At 35.5% G+C, this 22,783-nt stretch overlaps 4 protein-coding genes and 1 non-coding gene across 5 annotated transcripts in view; 2 read left to right on the forward strand and 3 right to left on the reverse strand.

Moving 5' to 3' along the window:
* Positions 1 to 684, forward strand: part of CBG13484 — a gene marked incomplete at both ends in the record, with an annotated part of 4,537 nt that extends 3,853 nt beyond the window's left edge. The window contains one exon of the mRNA XM_045241810.1: positions 672 to 684. Within this exon, the coding sequence (XP_045095129.1) occupies positions 672 to 684 (13 nt within the window). The remainder of the gene's footprint in view (positions 1 to 671) is intronic.
* A 5,252-nt stretch (positions 685 to 5,936) lies between these two features.
* On the reverse strand, positions 5,937 to 7,562 carry CBG13482 (the record flags this gene model as incomplete). Its single annotated transcript, XM_002630054.1, has 3 exons — positions 5,937 to 5,989; positions 6,779 to 6,952; positions 7,535 to 7,562. The coding sequence occupies 3 exons, from the start codon at positions 7,560 to 7,562 to the stop codon at positions 5,937 to 5,939; spliced, it is 255 nt and encodes an 84-aa protein (XP_002630100.1).
* A 351-nt stretch (positions 7,563 to 7,913) lies between these two features.
* CBG13481 lies at positions 7,914 to 9,782 on the forward strand (the record flags this gene model as incomplete). Its single annotated transcript, XM_045241811.1, has 7 exons — positions 7,914 to 8,079; positions 8,122 to 8,212; positions 8,812 to 8,957; positions 9,073 to 9,114; positions 9,166 to 9,256; positions 9,310 to 9,433; positions 9,696 to 9,782. The coding sequence occupies 7 exons, from the start codon at positions 7,914 to 7,916 to the stop codon at positions 9,780 to 9,782; spliced, it is 747 nt and encodes a 248-aa protein (XP_045095130.1).
* A 400-nt stretch (positions 9,783 to 10,182) lies between these two features.
* On the reverse strand, positions 10,183 to 11,341 carry CBG13480 (the record flags this gene model as incomplete). Its single annotated transcript, XM_002630052.1, has 3 exons — positions 10,183 to 10,296; positions 10,564 to 10,636; positions 11,295 to 11,341. The coding sequence occupies 3 exons, from the start codon at positions 11,339 to 11,341 to the stop codon at positions 10,183 to 10,185; spliced, it is 234 nt and encodes a 77-aa protein (XP_002630098.1).
* A 7,201-nt stretch (positions 11,342 to 18,542) lies between these two features.
* CBG25120 lies at positions 18,543 to 18,659 on the reverse strand. Its single transcript, XR_006672590.1, has one exon. It is a non-coding gene; the product is annotated as an RNA transcript CBG25120 (non-coding RNA).
* Between the last annotated feature and the right edge of the window lie 4,124 nt (positions 18,660 to 22,783).

Raw genomic sequence — 22,783 nt, forward strand, 5'->3', positions numbered from 1 at the left:
ATAATTTTTTATCATATTCTCGACAATTTGCACTGCAAAAAACCTGAAAAATTGGCTGAAATTCGGTGGAAATCTGAAATTTTCTTCATCAAAAAATTTTCCGCGGTATCAACAGTTAAAGGCGCGTAATCCTAAAAGCTTCTTTGAGTCTCACCACGATTGTTTAATTTTAGGTTTTTTGCAGCTTTTTTGACAATTAACAAATATTTTCAAACATTTTTTAAGATGCTTATACAGGTTTCATTAGAAAAATACATTTTCTAGCTTTAAAATTCCTGAAAAAAACCCAGGAAAGCCCACTGAAAAAATTATTTTTTTTTCCGTAATCTTCCACTTTTTGATATCTTCCACAGGAATCGAGATAAATTAGTTCAAAGTTCAGCCTATCTATCTCATCTGCAAGACAGTTCGAGTGCCTCGTTGTCTGCGTTTCTATCTCGGCTTGCGGATGAGCAAGATGAGCTCAACTTTGAGTCAATTTATCTCGGTTTCTGTAAGAGATATCAAAAGTTTGCCAACTGATAAAATGTTACTGATATTATGATAAACGTTTTATCAGTTGACAAATTCTAGATATCTCTCAAAGGAACCCAGATAAATTGTCTCAAAGTTGGTGATATACTTCAAAAAATCGATGTTATATTTTTTCAGTTTCATGGTTTTTTTTTCAGGTCCCGTCATTGATTGTTGGAAATTTGAAAGAATTTCAGGTCGTTTTATTAAAAATTCCACTCTAATAGAACGCCACCCCATACCGTCAACTTTGAGCTCATATATCTCGGCCCCTCTAAAAGATAACAAAAAGTGGTTAACTGATAAAATGTTACTGTATTATGATCAACATTTTATCAGTTGACCACTTTTTGATATCTTCCACAGGAATCGAGATAAATTGTCTTAAAGTTGGCAGTGTGGGGGCCCTTCTATTACAGGTTTTCCGGTAGTTGTTCGAACGAATTTCGAATTTTTATTTGAAAAGTCGAGGACGCATGGTCACAAAGGATCCTGTTGGTTCCTCAGAAACTTCAATCGTCGCCATCCGTTTGTCTTTCCGCGTCACCTCGAAGATTTCTGAATTTTTGAATTTTTGAATTTTTGATTTTTTGAATTTCTGAATTTCTGAATTTCTGAATTTCTGAATTTCCGAATTTTTGAATTTCTGAGTTTCTGGATTTCTGAATTTCTGAATTTCTGAATTTCTGAATTTCTGAATTTCTGAATTTTTGAATTTCTGAATTTCTGAATTTCTGAATTTCTGAATTTCTGCAATTCTGAAATTCTGAATTTCTGAATTTCTGAATTTCTGAATTTCTGAATTTCTGAATTTCTGAATTTCTGAATTTCTGAAGTTTCTGAGTTTCTGGATTTCTGAATTTCTGAAATTGCGAGAATTTGAACAATTTTCAGTATATTCGAGTTCTTCAATTTTAGAATTTATGAGTTTTCAAAATTTTATGATCCCCAAAATTTATTACTAACAAATACGAAAGCAAAATGTTTTTTGAATTTCTGAACCTCTTATTTTTCTAGACTGACAAAATAATAACAGGCACCTCTAAGTACAAACCTGTAGTTCTAAATACTACGAAAATCAAAATAACCCTTCTCCCATCTTCAGAAAACAGAACATCCGTCGAAACCACCCCAAACAAATGGCTTGGGGTTTCCTGTCCCTCTCTATCCCAAATTGTTTGTTTATTGAAGAAGAAAAAGAAGAATATAAGCATCATAGTCATCTCTTCTCACCCATTTCCATTATGTAATTTATACACCCACAGGACAGGAGAGATCCCTTTTTTGCCTATTGTCCTTTTTTTCTTCTTCTCCGACAGGCAGGGACTAATTATAATTATGTAACTGCTGCTGTCCTAGAAAATTCGAATTGAATAATCCCGTTTTTTTCTTACTTCAACTTTTTTTTCGAAGGAAAATAAGCCCCGCCCTTTCCAGAAAAGTTTTTTTTTGCAAAAAAGAGGTATTCAAAATTCCAAAATCCAGTTACCGTAAACCGTCTAATAGAACGCCACACATACCGTCAACTTTGAGCTCATTTATCTCGGCCCCTCTAAAAGATATCAAAAATTGGTTAACTGATAAAATGTTGCTTATATACTGATAAACATTTTATCAGTTGATCACTTTTTGATATCTCTCACAGAAAATGAGATAATTGAGCGTAAAGTTGACTTTTAGGCACATTTTTCGTGGTTTTTTTGTTGGTAAAATAAGCTCCGCCCCTTTTAGCCCTTTCTAGTCAAAATTTATTTTTGAAAGGGGGCGTGGCTATGTAGACTTTATGACTGTGTTAGACGACAAAACATAATCACACAAGATCAAAGTGGGCGGAGCCTATTTTATTATTTGCTCTAGATTATGCACATTATGTGTTTTCTTATTCTTCTTCTTCGCACGTTCTTGCACCACACATATACAAACAATTGAAAGTGCACCCCCCCCCCCCTCCCCCCTTCTCCACGGGTCATTGTACTATTGCTCAGTTTCTGAGATTTTCTAGGCTGACCTAGAAAAATCTAGGCCATTTTTTTTGGAAATTTCCCACTTTATTCAAAGTTTGCAAAAACTGCACTTCTCTAGCTCGCTTTTAAGCTGAGATATACCCGCCCGATATGTTGCAAGCGAGAGACGCAGACAACNAGAGCGCTCTCGTTGTCTGCGTCTCTTCCAAAACTTCAAAGCGCTATATCTCGGCTCCCAGAGCAGTAAGGCTTCCATTCGCTCGGCAAATTCAGCCGACCGACCGACCACCGACCCAGCCGACCGACAGCCGACCGAGCTGACCGATCGGTCGGCGCGCCAACCGTTCGAGTGCATTTGCGCGTCAGGGTGTATGCGTACGCTGCATTACATTTTACGACGCACGATTTTTTCAATATCGGTTCTTTTGATGATTTTCTCCGTTTTTTTTCCTTTTTTTAGAATAAAAATCAGAAGTTTTTGTTAAAAAAATCATGCAGGCATATTCTAAATATTCTACGAAAATCGATCCGAAGAAGAATACGGCGATTCAGTCGTTGTCTCCGTAACCTGCGTCATATCCTGATCCAATGACTCTTCCTTCATCTCGAAAATCTTTTATTTTTTAGTATTATAGCTTTTTACTGCAGTGAATATATTTCCTAATAAAACGATGAATTAAATTCCTAATAAAACAGTTTTTAATCATTGAATGTTGAAAAAATCGTGCGTCGTAAAATGCGATGCAGCGTACGCATACACCCTGACGCGCAAATGCACTCGAACGGTTGGCGCGCCGACCGATCGGTCAGCTCGGTCGGCTGTCGGTTGGCTGGGTCGGTCGGCGGTCGGCAATTTTCGACCGACCGAAATGGAAGTCTTACAGAGCAGCTAGAAAGCTCATTCTTTTTGTGAAATGAAGCTTGAAAATTGAACTTTTTAGAAATCATAATTTCAAGAAAAATGTTTCGAAAATTAGAAAAGTTAAGTGGCCTAGAAAAATCTAGGTCACCAAACTAAGAATTTGTATTTTGAAAAATTTCGAATTTTCGACTTTTCAAAGGTTCCACTGTGTTTTTGGTCTCTATAGATCACCCCAAAATCTGTCAATTCGACTTCCCTCCGGAAGTCAAATAAATCATTTGTGTATTTGTGTAGATTTACGGAAGGATCTGTCAAAAATACGGGTGACTCCGTGAGGTGGGGTGGGTTGGTGTCGAGATCCACCTTAATTATGAAAAGTTTGAAAGTCGCGGCTTAGAAATTCAGGTCTCTGGAAAGCTAGGCCACCAGAAAGTTAGGCCATAGAGACATCGGTTAGGTTTTGATGGCCTAGGTTTTACGAAAATTGGTTTTCTAGGTCATACGGTTCTGCAGCCTACAAAAGGCCACAATCACAAAGCATTTTAGTGGCCTAGGTTTTGAAAAAGCGGTTTCCTAGGCCACCTTGCTATCTAGAACAGGTTCTGAGGCCTCTAACCTGTGGCCTAGCTTTCCAGATACCTGATTTTCTAGGCCACCGCGTTTAAATCGCTCTCAATCTAGCTTGCAACAGACATCTCACTCTGCTGACCTAGAAAAACCCTTTAGCAGAAAACCTAGGCCGCCCACCTGAAAGAAGAGGGTGCTCCCCTTAACTGGTGACCTAGCTTTAAAACTATCTTGTTTTCTAGGCCATCACTTTCAAATCGCTCTGAATCAAGCTTGTAACAGATCTCTCACCTTGGCCTAGAAAACCCAGAAACTTAGGGCACCTGGAAAAGGAGCAGGATGACCTAGATGCTACAAATTAGGTCATGACCAGAAAACAACCATCTGCTACTTCTATTATACTCCTTCCTCGGCGCCATAATTACTCTCGAAACCCATCTTTTTTCACTTTTCTCTCTCTCTCTCTCTCTCTCTCTCTCTCTCTCTCACTTTCTCTATTTACCTTTTTCCCTTAGGTGGTGTCTTCCTTTTTAATTCCGTTTTTCTTGTCTCGTGTAGTATAAAATTCTTAATTCCTAATTCCTAATTTCCGATTCTCGGAAAACAATACCCGTGTTCGTGTTTGTAGATACATAGAAACCTGTGTCACTGATCCTAAAAAACGCCAGAAAAAACGAAAAAACCCAAAAATCTAGATTCCCTCCAATTCGTCACCTCACTCGCCCTATTCGCTCACTATGATTTTAAGCCTCTATTTTTTCTCTGCGTCTCTCGATTTTCATCTCTCTCTCTCTCTAGTTTTATATAGGATGGGGGATAAGGGGATTAAGGGTGTATACTGTACATGAAATTTTATTTTGACAATTTTTTTCGAAACAATTTTTTTGACATTTTTTCCTGAACAATTTTTTTAGATGTTGTTTTCCAAGGCATCAAAACAATATACCGTAAGACCTGTATTAGAAGGACCGGCCCTTCTATTGTTCCAGGGTACCTCCGGGGGCCCTTCTAATGCAGGGCCCCTTTAATTAGAGGGCTTCTATGTCTCCAGCTATTTTTCCCGAAGATTTTCCTCGAAAAATTCGACGAATTTTGGTTCATGATTCATGAGAATCTATCAATTTCACAAAAATTTAGCAAGCTAAAATTTACCAGTGGGCCCTTCTATTAGAGGGGCCCTTCTAATACAGGTTTTACGGTATTCAAAATTTTCAGAAATCAATTTTTCAGGAATTTAAAAACCAAAACATTTTGAGAATTACTGTAGTTTCTATGACTCTTTTAAACTTTGGTAAATTTTTGAAGTATCAAAAATTTCGAAAAATCCCAAATTTTTGAAATGTTTGAAAATGTTGAAAAATTCCACAAAAAATTTTAAATCTAAAAAATTGAAATTTGAGAATCCTAAATTATTAAAAGTTCTTGGAAAATTCAGAAATTTCGAAAAATCTCAAAATTTAGAATCATCCGAAATTTCAATTTCCGTAGACACTCTAATAGAATGCCACCCGAATCGTCAAATTTGGGCCCACGTATCTCATTTTCCATGAGAGATATCAAGAAGTGGTCAACTGATAAAATGTTGCTGATATACTGATAAACATTTTATCAGTTGATCACTTTTTTATATCTTTTAAAAGAAGTGAGATATATAGGCTCAAAGTGGACGGTCCGGATGGCTTTCTATTAGAGTGTTTACGGTATTTTCGAAAATCCCACATTTAGAAAATGTTTCAAAATTCTCGAATTTATTTTGAATGTATTTTGAAAAATCCCAAAAAAATTTAAATCTAAAATTTTTGAAAATTTCGAAATTTGAAACCTATTCTTTTATTTGTGTGTGTCATCCGAATACGTATGTATGTATTTGAGGCAAGGAGACCAAAAACATGCAATTTTCATTTTTATTACGAAATTTTAAATTCTTTTTTGGTCATCGAGATGTTCAGAAAGTTTTAAAAAAGGATTCAAGTTTTTTGGAATTCTGAACTTGTTTCAAAAAAGTCGAAAATTCAATTACCGTAAACACTCTAATAGAACGCCACCCATACCGTCAACTTTGAGCTCATATATCTCATTCCCTCTGAAAGATAACAAAAAGTGGTTAACTGATAAAATGTTGCTGATATACTGATAAACATTTTATCAGTTGATCACTTTTTTATATCTCTCACAGAAAATGAGATACATGGGCTCAAATTTGACGATTCGGGGGGCGTTCTATTAGAGTGTTTACGGTAAACCAATTTTTTTTTTCAAAATTTTTGAACTTTTGAAAAATCAGTTATACACATATAATTTGAGCTTTGTACTATAGAATTTTCAGATTTTCAATATCGCATTTTTCCGAATTTTTTGATTTTTTAAATTTCAAAAAAATTTCCCTAACTACAGTACTCCTCAGAAGACTTCCATTTTTATAACCCCAATTTTTCGTACTATATTTCTATAGTATAAGCATACATAAATTGGTCTCTCCTCCTTCCTTTTCTCAATAGAAAAAAGAAGTTTACATAAATAAACATGATATTCTGTACTATTTATTTTTCTCGTCCTTCGCATTTTTTGATTCATTTCAAAAACGCAACGTTCCATGACCGAGAAAAAAGAATGAATAAGACGAAAAAAAGAGGGTAAAAAAACTAGAAGTATTTTTGGAAAAAGTACCACTATTATCTTCTTATACCACCAGTCAAGGACAACACTCTTTTTTTTTTGGAAAATTGCAGTTTTTATATTTTTTCGAGATTTGAGAGATTCGAATTCTTTCATGTCTCCAAACCTTTACAGCTTTCAAAAAAATTCCAGAAATCTTGAAATTCCAATTATTCAAAACATAATGAAAAAATGTATTCCATTCTCTAGGACTTACTTAGAAAATACAGATTCCCAATAAAAAATTCAGAAATTCTCAGAATTTTAGATTCCGAGATTCCGAGATACTGAGATTCTGAGATCCTGAGTCTCTGAGATTCTGAGATTCTGAGGTTCTGAGATTCTGAAATTCTGAGATTCTGAGATTCTGAGATTCTGAGATTCTGAGATTCTGAAATTATGAAATTCTTAGATTCTAAAATCCTGAGATTCTGTGATTCTGAGATTCTGAGATTATGAGATTCTGAGATTCTGAGATTCTGAGATTATGAGATTCTGAGATTCTGAGATTCTGAGATTCTGAGATTCTGAGATTCTGAGATTCTGAGATTCTGAGATTCTGAGATTCTGAGATTCTGAAATTCAGAACTTTAAAAATCTACGAAATTCAAAAAAGGGAATCTAAAAAAGTCAAAAAAGAGAAAAATTAAAACACCAGAAAATTCGAAAATCCAAAAATTCGAAAGTTTGAGAATTTCAGAATAATTTTTTTGAAAATTCTGAAAAATTCAGATTTTCAAATATTCAAAAATTCAAAAATTCGAAAATTCGAAAAAGCAAATATCCGAAAAAATCAAAAATTCAAAAATCACTAAATTTGGTTCATTTAATTTCAGTTTATCCATCATAAGTCATCCGGATACACAGACACACAGACAAACCGAAAAATGATTCATTCTACTTTTTTTTCCAATTTCTATTTATTTAGTTTCCAATTGATTCATCTAGCTTCTTGATCAACTCTCAACCTAACCAGACACCAAAAGGGAGTAAACAGACATAATTTTTTTGCCACGTCACAAATTTGATCTTACTGTACAAATACTACTGTAGTACTATAAAACTGTAGAATTTTCTGGGAGTCTAAATAAAATTTTTGGAAAATGTTGAGTTTAAATAATTATTTTTATAGTCTTTTTCAATTTTCTTGACATTTTCAAACTCTTCCATTATTTTTTCGAAAAATTAAGAATTTCAAAAATAAAGAATCAAATTTTTCTGAAAAATTGGTTTTTTACAAACTTTTGGAATTTCAATTTTTCTGAGAAATTCCTTTTTTTTCTTCAAAATCCTCAATTTCGAAATTTCCAACAAAAAAATTCCCTCAATTTTACAATTTTTCAGCCCTCGCAATGCCGCCCATTTACCGTATACCCTCTCACTGCCTACTATTACTGTTAGCTACCGTAATCCTACCTACAGTAATCTCACTCCAGTGTACTGTATGCGATTATCGATATCAGGCCCCATACGATTCGTCTTGTAATACCACTTGCGAAGGCGACGCTTGTTTTATAGGTTTGTCTGTTTGTCCGGATGTCCGCAAACTTTATTTTTCAGTTGTTAACAAATATTTTAACGCCACAATCAATGCGGGATGCTTTCATTTTTGGGAAAACGGAACTTTTGTCGATGAGGCGATTTGTCAGAGGTAAGTGCGCTCAGTTGAGAATCAGTCAGAAAACGGGCTCTACTGACGTTATGCAAATGAGCTCTACCGAAAGTCAGCTGACGCTCTCCGCTGACCACTTGCAAACGCGCTCTACCGACAATCAGCAAACTCGCTCTAGTTCCAACTTTCCAAATGTGTTCCACTGACAATCAGCAAGTGCGCTCCGATGACAATGAAGAATCTCTATCTACTAAATACCTGCAAATGCGTTATAATAGCAGTCAGCTAGTGTGCTCTAGTGACAATCAGAAAGTACGCTCTACCGACAGTCAGCTATCGTGCTCCACTGATGAACAGAAACTGTGCTCTACTGACTGAGAAAAGCAAGTGTGCTCTACTGACTGAGAATCAGCAAGTGTGCTCTACTGAGACAGCCAAGACTGCAAACTCGCTCTACTGAAAACGGGCATCTGTGCTCCACCTGGAAACGCGTTCTAATGGCAATCAGGAAGTGCGCTCTATAGAAAATCAGCTAGTGCGCTTCACTGATAATCATAAAACGCGCTCTACCGCAAATCAGCAAGCACGCTCCACTGAGACTCACAAACACGATCTATCTCAAATTCCCATTTTTCCAGAGGACCCCACGACAATCGATGCGCCTGCTCAACCAAGGATTACTGTAACAGTCCAAACGTCTCGATCTCCTCCTACGTCTTCACAGAACAACAAATCCTACCATCCATGCAATGGTTACCCCTTATTCAACCCCCTGGACCAGTAGGTAAGAAATTGCGCTCCATTGAGAATTTGAGGCTTTGAGCGATGCAAGTGCGCTCCAATGAACAAAAGTGCACTTGTCATGACTTTTCATAATTTTTTGAATCTAAAACTTCCAGTCCAACCCATTCGACCACCTCAAGATATCAGCGATTTAAATGGTAAGTACTCCGTGGCCGAAAAAGTTTTCAAGGCCACCGAAATTTTTTCAGCCACGGCCACCGAACTCGAGAATGGGGTAGAGGACGATTTGGCGAGTGAGCTGGAAAATTCTAGTCCAAAAAGAACAACAAATGAGATACTGTAAGTGAAATTTTCAAAATTTTCAAAAATTTCCAAAAAACTGAAATTTTCAGCAAAAACGAAGAAAACGACGATGTACTGACAGTGACGACAACGATTGGATTGAATGTTCGAGATCATTCTCAGAGAACAAATTCTGAAAATTCGGGGCATACTGTAGAAAATAAGGATCAGCAAGTGATGGAGGATACGACGATGAAAAGGTGGGAATCTGAAATTCAGAAGTTCAGAAATTCTGGAATTCAAAAATTTCTGAAATTCTGAAATTCGAAAATTCTGAAATCCGGAAATTGAAAGGCTAAAATACTGAAACTCAGGAAATCGAAAAATCTGTAAATCTGAAAATCTGAAGTTCTGAAATTTCAAAATTTTGAAAAAAATCCAAATATTTCCGAAATCCAAGTGAAATTTCAAAAAAATTCAAAAATCCGATTTTTAGTTTCACCCCTGGCCAAGGATCCGTCGAAATAACCAAAGTGACTCAAGAGGCCAAAAATCCAATAAATCGAAATTTGACGACTTCTGACGGTGACGCGGATCCCAATTTTTCAAAATCTACAGTATCGATTTTGGCAATTTTGACCTCGATTTTGTTTCAAAGATTGCTACAGTAATCTTGAATTTTTTTTGAGATTCAAAACTTTAATTTTCCTCAAACATTCCATGTACATAGACAAGCTTTTTTTTTGAAAATTTTAAATTTTTTTTTTTTTCATAAAATCCCAGTCTACTTCGAAAAGTCCCCCTTTGAAAATCCGGTGTTCTTAGTTTTTTTTTTGATATAAATGACTTTTTTGAATAAAGAAAAATATTTATTTATGAAAATTTGAGATCAAAACATTGCTTCTTTGGAATCAGAGTGAGAGAGTGTGGAAAAGCGAGAGACTTAGACAGCGGGATCAACGGAGCATCGTAGTTTTTCAAATTTATTTTTTCTCCGACTTCTCATCGTCCTTCTTCTCGGCCACAGCTTCTGGAATTTGTTGGCGGGCGGCGAGTTTTGAGAGCAGTGGTGCTGCTGGGTGGCGAGCGGTGTCCGCCTGGAAATTTTGAATAATAATTTTTTTTGATTTTCTAAAAATTCAATTTTCAAGCATTATTTTACAAAAAGAATGCGTTTTCTAGCTGCTCTGGGAGCCAAGATATAGCGCTTTGAATTTTTTGAAAAGACACAGACAACGAGAGCGCTCTCGTTGTCTGCGTCTTTCCTTAACTTCAAATGGCTGTATTTCAGCTAAAAACGCAGCTAGAAAAGTGATTTTTCCTCTGGATTGAAAATTTTTTAAAATTTTATAGTTCGTTCTCACCTGCGAGAAGCGTCGCATGTTTGATGGCAGCAAGTGCAGTGGGTTGGTCTCGATGGTCAACGAGTGGCGGTGTCTGAAAAAACTCAACTTCTTTAAATTTTTGATTTTCAGAAAATCCAAACTTTTCGCTATCTTTTACAAAAAGGACCATGTTTTTAGCTCTCCTGGGAGCTGAGATATGGCGTATTTTAGCCAGTGATGAGAGAGGAGAGACGTAGACGACGAGAGCGCTTTCGTTGTCTGTGTCTCTCTTGTTGCTCCACTGAAACGCTTGTATCTCTGCTTAAAATTGAGCTAGAAGCTTCGAATTTCTGAAAAATGTAGCTTTTAAAACGGGCTTTCAGATTTACTGTAAACCTCTGATACAATTCTGATACAATTTTTTCTTTTCTGGAAAATCAAAATTTCAGGGAATTCCATCTTTCGTTGTGAATCTAATAGCTCATTTTAAAAGACACATTTTACGAAATATTTTACGAAATATTTTTTTTTCCAAGCTCCATTTTAAGCCGAGATACAGGCATTTGAAATTAACCGAGAGACGCAGGCGACGAGAGCGCTCTCGTTGTCTGCGTCTCTCACCCCCTTACTTAGAATGCGCGTATCTCGACTCAAAATGAAGCTAGAAAGTTCAAAATTTTTTCAAGATGTGGTTCTTAAAACGGGCTTTCAGATTTATTATAAAAATTAATAAAGTTATAAAAATTAAGAAAATTAGTTTGTGGACCCACCCCATGTTATATCCAGTTGGTGGAGCAGCATCTTGTTGAGAAGCCATTCTTTTGGCGGAGATTTGGATTTTTATTGAGTCTGGAAAGTTGAGAAATTTGCATAAACAGAAATCTGGAGAAAGAACAGAGAGAGGGAAAAAAGGGGAAAAGGAAATTTTTGGGAAAACCCTCACATCATTTTTTTTCTCTCAATTTATTTTAGAATAAGTCACTTCTATCCGGGTCGTTAATGATCTATCAGGTCGTGGGAAAATGTGTGTTTTGGTCTGTTTGGAAATCACGAAAAAAAATTTAAAGGTGGGGACAGGAGATTTTTCGTAGTTTTTTTGTAGCTAGAGTATGCAATCTACCGTGACGGTGTACAACGCTTAATGTCACTCTGCGTACAGCTGTCGTCCTCGCCTTTATGTATGCAATCGGGCGTGCGCTTTCTCTTTGCCCGCGTGGCTCAGTCGGTAGCGGCGCCGCACCCTCAATCATCGCCCTCACAAGTTCAACTCCTCGAGGGGCATCTTTGAACGGAATTTCGAGAACATTCTTTTTTTCATGTCCCCCCACCTTTAAAAAGTCCAATAAATAGTGAAATCTGAAATCCCAAAAATTCAAATGATCAGTTTTTCTTTAATTTCAAAAATTTCAATTTTAAAAATTCAGAAATTTGGAAGTTGAGAAATCCAAAAAATCTAGGAATACAGAAATTTAAAAATTCATAAATTCGGAAAATCAAAAAGTTCCAGATTCAGAAATTCTGGACTTCGAAAATTGGAAAATCGGAAATTCAGAAATTCAGAAATTTGAGCCGAAACCCTTACAGATCCCCATTCCTCACTATAACAACAATAAAAAGTAATTAAAAATAATTGATCTACTTTCTTTTGCTCATTTCCGGGCTCTTCCCTCTCCCCCAACTTCGATTAATTCATTCGTACATTTTTCTTTTTATACAGAATCTTCTAGAATCTTCTAGGCTAGAAAATATATAGCCAACCAACTAAAAAACACCAAAAAAGTGGGAGAAAAGAAGAAGAAGACACGCAAACTAGAAATTTTAGTCGTTCTATTCTTCTGTTCTTCTGGAGGGAGATTCAAAAAAAGATTCGAGAAAAAACAAATAGAAAATAAAACGAGAAGCATAAATTATTGAGGAATCTATGAACTATAGTCTGGAAAAACTAACAAAAACAACAGAATCAAAAACAAATTTCGAACTTCTAAAATTGTTGAATTTTAGAAGATATCCTTAATTTCAGAAATTTGGAATTTTTGAATTTCTGCATTTCTGAATTTCTGAATTTTCGAATTTCTGAATTTCGGAATTCTAGAATTTCTGAATTTCTGAATTTTCGAATTTCTGAATTTCTGAATTTCTAAAATTTTTAAATTTTTGAATGCTTGAATTTTATATTATTAAATTCAGATTTTTTTAGAATTTTGGGTTTTTCAAGATATCCTTAATTTCAGAAATTCGGAATTTTTGAATTTCTGAATTGTCGAATTTCTGAATTCCAGAATTTCTTTTGAATTTCTGGAATTTCAGAATTCTGGAATTTCTGAATTTCAGAATTCCTAGGTTTAAATAAAATCACTCTGTCTCCTTTCGGACCCGAAACTATAATAAAATGACAGAACTTGTCAATTTTTTTTCAGAAAAACAACGAAAAATTTGACCAACAGGTGAAAATTCGCAAAGCTATAAATTTTAAAAACCAAGAAAAGAATGGATTTGAAAATTTTATATTTTCAGCCTCTGTGCTGAAAAGAGAAAAAAAGAGGAATGAAAAATTCAGTAAAACTTGTTTTTTTTCACTGTGAGTTTAGAATTTCCATTGTTACAGAATACGAATTTTTCAGAAAACTTCGAAAGAGAAATTTGAAAATTTTAGAAGTTCTGAAAATCGAAAACGCATAAAAATTCAGAATTTCAGAACCTCAGAATCTCATAATCTCATAATCTCAGACTTTCATAATCTCAGAATCTCAGAATCTAAGAATTTCCAAATCTCAGAATCTCAGAATCTCAGAATCTCAGAACCTCAGAATCTCAGAATCTCAGAATCTGAATCTCAGAATCTTAGAATCTCAGAATCTCAGAATCTCAGAACCTCAGAATCTCAGAATCTCAGAATCTGAATCTCAGAATCTTAGAATCTCAGAATCTCAGAATCTCAGAATCTCAGAATCTCAGAATCTCAGAATCTCAGAATCTTAGAATCTCAGAATCTTAGAATCTCAGAATCTCAGAATCTCAGAATCTCAGAATCTCAGAATCTCAGAATCTCAGAATCTCATCTTCAAATATCAGATCTTAAAAACTCCAGAATTTCAGAAATTCGGAAATTCAAAAGTTCAGAAAATCTAAAAAATCCAAAAATTCAGTATTTTTCAAGCAATTTCAGCTAGAAAAAAACTAGAACACAAACTTGGAAAAAACGACAAGTTGCCCGGAAGAAAAAATTCTCTGGAATTCTTCAATTTCGTATTTTTTTTCAATTAAGAAAAAAAAGGATATTTATATTTTTCCCACAATTTTCAAGAAAACATAGAATATTCTTTCTCTTTTTTTCACAAAACAAATGTAAGATTGACATGCAATATGTGAGAAAAAAGGAAGAAGCAAGATTCACAAATTTATGAAAAAAATTGAAAAAAAAAGGAAAAAACTAATTTTCATAAATGGGAAAAATATATATACGGAGCAGCATAAGAAAAAGTAAAAAAAAAAGAATGTGAGCTAATGGAATAGAGATAAAGAGACGCAGAGAAAAACAGAATGTAAGACTTCTTCTCTTAGGCTCCGCCCACTTTATTTTAGCTCCGCCCACAGGGGGAAAGATTTTCAGTTTTTCAAAAAATCCGAAATCCTAAAAAAAATTCTAAATTTCTGAATTTCTGAATTTCTGAATTTCTGAATTTCTGAATTTCCGCGTTTCCGAATTTCTAAAAATTTTGATTTTTCACCAAAAATCGACCAAAAACCAGACGAATTCTCCTTCAACTTGATTAGTTTTGATATAATATAATTCTCAAAATATTCAGTCAGCTGAAAAAAAAAATTAAATTACATATCACAAGTTATCACCTGCTTGCTTATCTCCCAAAATATTTCAGAAAACTAAAAACCAAAAATATTTTTTTCGAAATTTTTTCCACAAAAAAGAACATCGTCATCCCATAAAACCAGTCATACTTCCGTTTCTCATCGTTTTATGGACGGATGAATGGAACTATTTTTGTTCTAAAAATTCGAATTTTTTCAAAAGTTCAAAAATCTTTCTTTTTGCTTAATCCGAAAAGTCCAATGAAAAATGCACTTTTTTCTTAGAAAATATAAAGTGCACAGCAGAACAACAGATTTTCAGACAAATGCCTTTTTTCTGAAAATACAATTTTTAGATTTTTTCTCTGGAATTTTTTCTGAAATTGACGTAAATTGTTCAAAAAGGTCTTCATTCTGAAAATAATGCCTTTGGACGTTATTTTCGGAAATTTTTCAATCTTTTAGAAATCGGAAAAATTGTAAATAGAAAATCCAGAATTAGATTTTCAGAATCTCAGAATCTCAGAATCTCAGAATCTCAGAATCTCAGAATCTCAGAATCTAAAAATCTTAGAATCTAAGAATCTCACAATCTGAGAATCTCAGAATCTAAAGATCTCAGAATCTAAGAATCTAAGGATCTCAGAATCTCAGAATCTAAAGATCTCAGAATCTCAGAAAGAATCTTAGAATCTCAGAATCTCAGAATCTTAGAATCTAAGAATCTAAGGATCTCAGAATCTCAGAATCTCAGAATCTCAAAATCTCAGAATTTCAGAATCTAAGAATATAAGAATCTAAGGATCTCAGAATCTCAGAATCTAAGAATCTAAGAATCTAAGGATCTCAGAATCTTAAAATCTCAGAATCTAGAATCGCAGAATCTTAGAATCTTAGAGTTTCAGAATCTCAGAATCTGAGAATCTAATTATCTCAGAATCTCAGAATCTCAGAATCTAAGAATCTAAGAATCTAAGGATCTCAGAATCTCAGAATCTCAGAATCTCAGAATCTTAGAATCTTAGAATTTCAGAATGTCAGAATCTGAGAATCTAATTATCTCAGAATCTCAGAATCTCAGAATCTCAGAATCTCAGAATCTTAGAATCTAAGAATCTAAGGATCTCAGAATCTCAGAATCTAAAGATCTCAGAATCTCAGAATCTTAGAATCTCAGAATCTCAGAATCTTAGAATCTAAGAATCTAAGGATCTCAGAATCTTAAAATCTCAGAATCTCAGAATCTCAGAATCTCAGAATCTTAGAATCTTAGAGTTTCAGAATCTCAGAATCTGAGAATCTAATTATCTCAGAATCTCAGAATCTCAGAATCTAAGAATCTAAGAATCTAAGGATCTCAGAATCTCAGAATCTCAGAATCTCAGAATCTCAGAATCTTAGAATCTTAGAATTTCAGAATGTCAGAATCTGAGAATCTAATTATCTCAGAATCTCAGAATCTCAGAATCTCAGAATCTCAGAATCTCAGAATCTCAGAATCTTAGAATCTAAGAATCTAAGGATCTCAGAATCTCAGAATCTTAGAATCTCAGAATCTCAGAATCTTAGAATCTAAGAATCTAAGGATCTCAGAATCTCAGAATCTCAGAATCTCAAAATCTCAGAATTTCAGAATCTAAGAATCTAAGAATCTAAGGATCTCAGAATCTCAAAATCTCAGAATCTCAGAATTTCAGAATCTAAGGATCTCAGAATCTCAGAATCTCAGAATCTTAGAATCTAAGAATCTAAGGACCTCAGAATCTCAGAATCTCAGTATTTCAGAATAACAAAAAAAAGAAGACATACAAAACATTCTTTCATCAAATGAAGCGGGAATAAATGTATGGAGATAGGCATCAAAGATTCCACGAAAGAGAGAGAGAGAGAGAGAGAGAGAGAGAGAGAGAGAAAATAGGGATTCTTTCTAGGCTCCGCCCACTTCCGGCGGAGAGAAAGTATCCGGGGGAAAAGAGCCCCTCTCGGACTCTTATTTTTAATCCAATCGGCAGAAAAAGAAAAAAGAAGAAGAGTTTCCTCCCCCATTTTTGACTGATGACTGGCAAAAATTGAAGATGTGCTTATTATAGAAAAAAAAAATGATGATATTTAGAATATATGGGGAGCTGGAGAGAGGGAGGGAGCATTAATCGAGCATAGAGAAAAAAAATATGGGAAAACCCGAATTTTAGAAAGTTTAGATTCTTAGAATCTTAGAGTCTGAAATTCTGAAACTTAGAAGTTTTCAGATTTTCAGATTTTGAAATTCTAAGATTTTGATATTCTAAGATTCTTAGATTCTGAGATTCTGAGATTCTGAGATTCGGAGAATCTGAGATTCTGAGATTCTGAGATTCGGAGATTCGGAAATTCTGAGATTCTGAAATTCTGAGATTCCGAGATTTCGAAACTCTAAAATTCCAAAATTCTAAAATTCTAAAATTCTAAAATTCTGAAGTACTGATATTTCTGAATTTTGGCTTGTGAGGACATTTATGGATTTTTTCGGAATTCTCGAATTTTTGAACTTTTATTTTTCGAAATTTTTAATGGAGGCCAGACACCAAAAAAAAAAGTTTTCCTGATATTTTGCATAGAGAACCCCCATGAGGGGTTGAACTCATGACAGGCAGCTCAGGGGTACAGCACCGCTACCGGTTGAGCTACGGGGGCGCGAAGGCGCCTGACGACCGATGGTCTTCATAAGCGCGGCGCGATTTCGTCCCCCGAACTGCCCCCGAAATGTTTGCTGTCTCACCTCCTTTAAGTCTGATGTGTACATTTCAGGGAAACTCGAATTTCAGGACAATACATTGGGGAGAAAAATAAAAAGATTAGAAAATAAGAGATAAAGGATTAGCGACTATATATAAATTTGTATACTTTGTCACATGAGCAATGAGCAAATTGGTAAAGGATCAAAACACGAAAAATCAGAAATCCAGAAATTTGGAAAAAAATCAATTTTTCAGAAATTCAAGAATTCAAAAATTCAGAAATTCAGAAATTCGGAAATTCAGAAATTCCAAAAGTTCAGAAATTCAGAAATTCGGAAATTCAGAAATTCAGAAATTCCAAAAGTTCAGAAATTCAGAAATTCGGAAATTCAGAAATTCAGGAATCCGGATTCCCATTATCAATGGTTCTTTTCTTGATCATTGATCTCTCATATTTTTAGATTTCTTGGAATTTTAGAGAATTTGAATTTTTGAGAACTTCCAAATTTTTCTTAACTATTGATTTTCGAGATTCCCAGAAATATTTTTTTTTGTAATTTCAAAAAAAACTTTATTCCAGTTTTTTTGAAATCAATTTCAGCTTACAATTAGTCACCAAGTCTGAATAAGGTTTCCTGTATAATTTGGTGGAACACAAAAACTGAAAAAAATATTAATAATTTCTTCTTGTTTTTGAGCACACACACACACACAAGATTAACTAATCAATTTTTTTGGTCGCCTCAGAGACGTTATACTACGTAATCAGTGATAAGAAAACAAGAAAGTTGGGGGTTCAGACTACAAAAACTACAGATTTGAAACATGTGAAAATTTGAAAATTCAGAAATTCAGAAAGATACTGAGGTTCTGGGATTCTGAGATTCTGAGATTCTGAAATTCTGAAAATTTGGATATTCAGAAATTCGGAAATCCTAGATTTTTATCAAAACCCGAATTTTCTAAAAGTTAAAACTCAAAGTAATTTGATTTTCTAGACCAGAATTGTTTATCAAGGATCTATTGTTCAAAAAATATTTTTTTACAAATCAAAAATCACTTTACCTATCTGACCAAAGACCTTCTAAAGGTGTCACTCTCAATTCAAAGCTGAGCAATGAGTAAAGAAAAAAAAACTGAAATGAAGGAGGGAAACTTGTCTGAAAAAGGGAAAAAATTCCAGGAAAACAACAAAACGGGATGCAGTTTTTCCTCCGCCGGGAAAAAAAAATGTCAAAACAAATTCTCTCTTTTCTGAAAATAAAAGTATTTTTTCTTCTCTAGAATAGGACATGATGAGTTCGGAAAACTGCCAAGCAAAATATATATAAAAACATCTTTTCGGGAAAAAGAGATGATAGATCAGGGGTCAAATTAGATTACGCATATATATGTGTTTGTTTTTTTTTCAGACACTATATATTTTTAGAGTCAAAGATGACACACTGGATAATTAGTTTAGATGGGAAAAAGAAAACAAGGACAAAAAACTCTTTTCGCCTCCCCGGATACCCCGAAGAAGCAGTTCCAAAAATTGAACGATTCTCAACACAATCGTTTTACCGAAAGGTCGAAATTCAATGCTAACCTTGGTTAACTTGGGTTAAAACCGAAGAGAAGAGCGAGCGGCGGCGACTACACCTATCGCATGTACCGACATCTCCCGGGTTCCGCCGCCCGCTATGTTTTGTGTGCAAAGTGGGCGGGGCTTAGTGGGAAATGGGAAGTAGGAGTTTTTCGATGGATTTCGAGTGGGAAAAGTTTTGGGGTTAAAAAAGATGACGGGGACGCAGGAAAAGCCAAAAAGATTGAAAGTCTGGAAAAGTGGTTATTTGTTTCAGAAAAAAGTTTTTTTTCGAGAAATCAAAAAAATGTTTTCTGGAATGATCAAATTTAGTTTGATTTCTAAATTTTTTATATATCTCGAAGAATCTGAATCGCACTGTTTGATCAAAACATCCGATGAAGAACTAAATTTTGAGGCTCTTTTCAGCTATAGAACTTCGAAGAAATTGAGAGAGAAAAAGGACCACATATGATTTTAAAACCGCTAATTAAAATTTTAAAACTCTTGCATCATCTTGAATTTCTATAGAACCCGATAAAAAATGCGGCAATTTTGCTAGAGTTTTCATGAAAAAAAAACGTTTGTAGTTGACATTGTCAACTTACCAGGTCGAAATTGTGTACTAATCTTGGTGAGCCCCGCAACTTACGGGGCAAAAACAAAAAAAAACCCGTAAAAGTGGGCGTACTCCGTCGGGGGACGACGGAACGCGCCCACTTTTATGGGCCAAGTCGCCCATAACTATGCGGGGCGCGGGTCTTTCCAAAGCGAGTAGGGAGCGGCGGCGACTACCCCTGCCGCATGGAAATACAAAAATAACCCGATAAAGTGGGCGGTAGTGCCCCCCACTTTACTGGGCCCCCCGCACATGCGGGCACTCCCCCGCATATGCGGGGCCCGGGGTTGCAACCAAACTGAGCAGCGAGCGGCGGCGACTACATCTGCCGCATGTACCGACATCTCCCGGGTTCCGCCGCCCGCTATGTTTTGTGTGCAAAGTGGGCAGGGCTTAGTGGTACATAGAAGAAATTGTTTTCGATAGGTTTTCGATGGTTTTTCTCCGGGAAAAAATTGTACTGAGCATGCATAGACCGAGGTCGCAGTTTTACAATTCCGACAATAAATCTGTTTTACATTTTCAAAAACCTTTCAGGGAGCCAGGAAAATGTCCAAAACTCAATTTTTGTTTTCGTAACGAAAAACGAACAAAACCAAAGGGTACAAGTGTGGGAAACTAGAGTTTTTTGTTCTATTAATCTAGGTGAACTGAGGGCCCTGCACCTTACGGGGCAAAAATGAACCAGTAAACGAGGGCATGGGAGAATAGGTGGTTTTTGATGTATTTCGGAAGGAAAAAAAATTTTCGGGGTGAAAAAAAGACGAGTTTTACGCTGGAAATGCTGAAAATGCATTCGTCTAAATAATTTGTTTTCGGAAAATCCAAATTTTGGATTTCAAATCAAAAGAACAAAAGTTTGAGAAAACCAGTAATTTTTCAAATAATTTCAGGGTTTGGCTTTCTTGTTTTTGAACTTGATTCTCCTTCATACACAAAACTTTTACCCCGTTTTTTATCTTGATTACTAAAATTTCTTCGTCTGTATCGTATCACTTTTTGAAAAAATGAGATATTTCAAAATTAAGAATCTGAGGTTGCACTGTTTGTCTGTATAAAAATACTATTTTCGTATTCTGTAAGCTCTCCGGAAACACCGAAAAAGAAGTTTCAAAAATTAAGATTTTGAGCAAAGTCATATTCGATAGCTGTGTGCTATTCTTCGGGCCCCGCACATGCGGGGGGGGGGAAATACAAAAATAACCCGATAAAGTGGACGGTAGTGCCCCCCACTTTACTGGGCCCCCCGCATATGCGGGGGGCTGCCCGCACATGCGGGGCCCGGGGTTGCAACCAAACTGCCGCATGTACCGACATCTCCCGGGTTCCGCCGCCCGCTATGCTTTACGTGTGAAGAGGGCGGGGCTTAAGGAGAAATGGAAAATTAAGCTTCCCGATTGATTTTCGATGGATTTCCCTAGGGAAAAAGGAAATTCTAGGTATTTTCAGAGTGTTTAATTCTTTTTACATGTTTTAAAACCCTATGACAATCAGGAATACTGCCAAAACTCAATTTTTGTTTTCGAAAAGAAAAACGGACAAAACCAAAGGGTACAAGTGTGGGAAACTAGTAATTTTTTTATTTTTCCGCGAATCGTCTTCTTTTTTTGTTACCAAGACATCAGCTCCTCAAAAACAACAGGCTGGACCTTCGGGTCTAAAATTTTTTTTTCTAGGTTTTGATTTTTCTGATTTTCTGAAATTGTTTCTTAAAGGTGGGGAGACATGAAAAAAAAATAATTTTCTCGAAATTCATTTTAAATATGCCCCTCGAGGAGTTGAACTTGTCGAGGCTAGGATTGAGGGCGCGGCGCCGTTACCGACTGAGCCACGCGGGCAAAGAGGAAGCGGCCACCCGATTGCATCCATAAAGGCGAGACGACAACTGTGCGCAGAGTGACATTAAGCGTTGTACACCGTCACGGTAGAATGCATACCCTAACTCCAAAAATCCTCCGAAAAATCTTCTGTCCCCCCACCTTCAAAAAAAATCAAAAATTTTCGTATTTGAATCACATCGCCTACAAAACCAGTGAGCTGAAAAATAATTGTGCCCAATGAATGAGTGTCCTCATTTTTTTCTCGAATCGCCAAAAACAAATTTCTAGAAATTCCAGACTATAAACTTTCAGCAGGCCAAAAAAAAAGAGAAAAAACATGAGGTAAAGTTTGTTGCTGGTTTTTCATTTCCCTTTATTCATTTTGTTAGCCAATTTGGGTGTATACATATGTAGAAACTTCCAGAAATTTCCCAAATTTCCCTCTTTTAACCCAATTTCCCCTCTCTTTCAAAAATGCGATTTTTTGTGACGCATAAGATTTCTGTGGTTTCTGTGATCTGTCGTTTTCTCTAGACAATTGGCAGTACTTTAAGAGATTATTAATTTTTGTTGCATGCAGGTTTCTGACTTTCCCGCTGATTTTCAGAAATTTTCGTATTAAAATTCGGCTTTCCCACACTTTTTTACCCCTAAAATCTCTTTTTTTGGCTTCAAAAAATGTTTTCTGCACTTTGCCGTAAAATCTGGTGTTTGCACAAAAACGAAACTACAGTAACTCAAAATGCACCAAACCAAGCTAGATGTTAGAAAAAAACGTTTTCAGGCGTAGGTTTTAAAGTTGGATTCGAAAATTATACTGAAATTTTACAAAACCGAGTGGTTATTTGATAAAACTGGACTTTTTCTGAATATGTAGAGATTTCTGACTTTCTTGCTCGTTTTCAAATATTCTCGTACTTTAATTCGACCTTTTCGCACCTTTTTTACCCCTAAAAACTCTTTTTTGGCTTCAAAAAATTTTTTCTGCATTTTGTCGTAACATCCGGTGTTTGCACAAAAACGAAACTACAGTAGCCCGAAATTCGCTAATGCGGCGCTATATGTTGCAAGAAAACGTTTTAAGCACAGGGTTTTTTCCATCTTTGCAAGCTCGCTCTATTGATAAGGGGGCGGGGCGAAGCTTTTTCAAATTTTCAAAAAATGAAAAAATACTCCCTTAAAACTAGAGATCTTGTTTCGGCGAAGAGACGCAGAACATTTCGGTGAAGAGACGATATTTCGGTGAAGAGACGCAGACAACGAAATGGCTGAGGGATCAAACGTTTGATCCTCAGCCATCAATTTGGCTACGGCCACGCCCCTTTATCAATAGAGCGCATTTGCATAGCTAGTTGAACAAAACAAAGTGTTTAAGTGTAGTTTTTGAAGTTGGATTCGAAAATCATACTGAAATTTTGCAAAAACGAGTGGTTATTTGATAAAACTGGACTTTTTCTGAATTTTTGGGGATTTCTGCCTTTCCCGCTCTTTTTCAGAAGTTTTTTTTCTTAACTTCAGCTTCCACACACCTTTTTACTCCTAAAAGCTTTTTTTTTGGAATTTTAAAATTTTCCTGCATTTTGTCGTAAAATCCGGTGTTTGCACAAAAACGAAACTGCAGTAGCCTGAAATTCGCTAAAACGGTGCCAGAGACTAGGGGAAAATTGTTCCAGAGGTAGTTTTTGATTCTGAAGCCGAAAATCATAATGAAAATTTATGTAAATCAAAGATT

Source organism: Caenorhabditis briggsae, assembly GCF_000004555.2.
Source record: "Caenorhabditis briggsae complete genome, chrII, whole genome shotgun sequence".
NCBI classification, from domain to species: Eukaryota; Metazoa; Nematoda; class Chromadorea; order Rhabditida; family Rhabditidae; genus Caenorhabditis; species Caenorhabditis briggsae.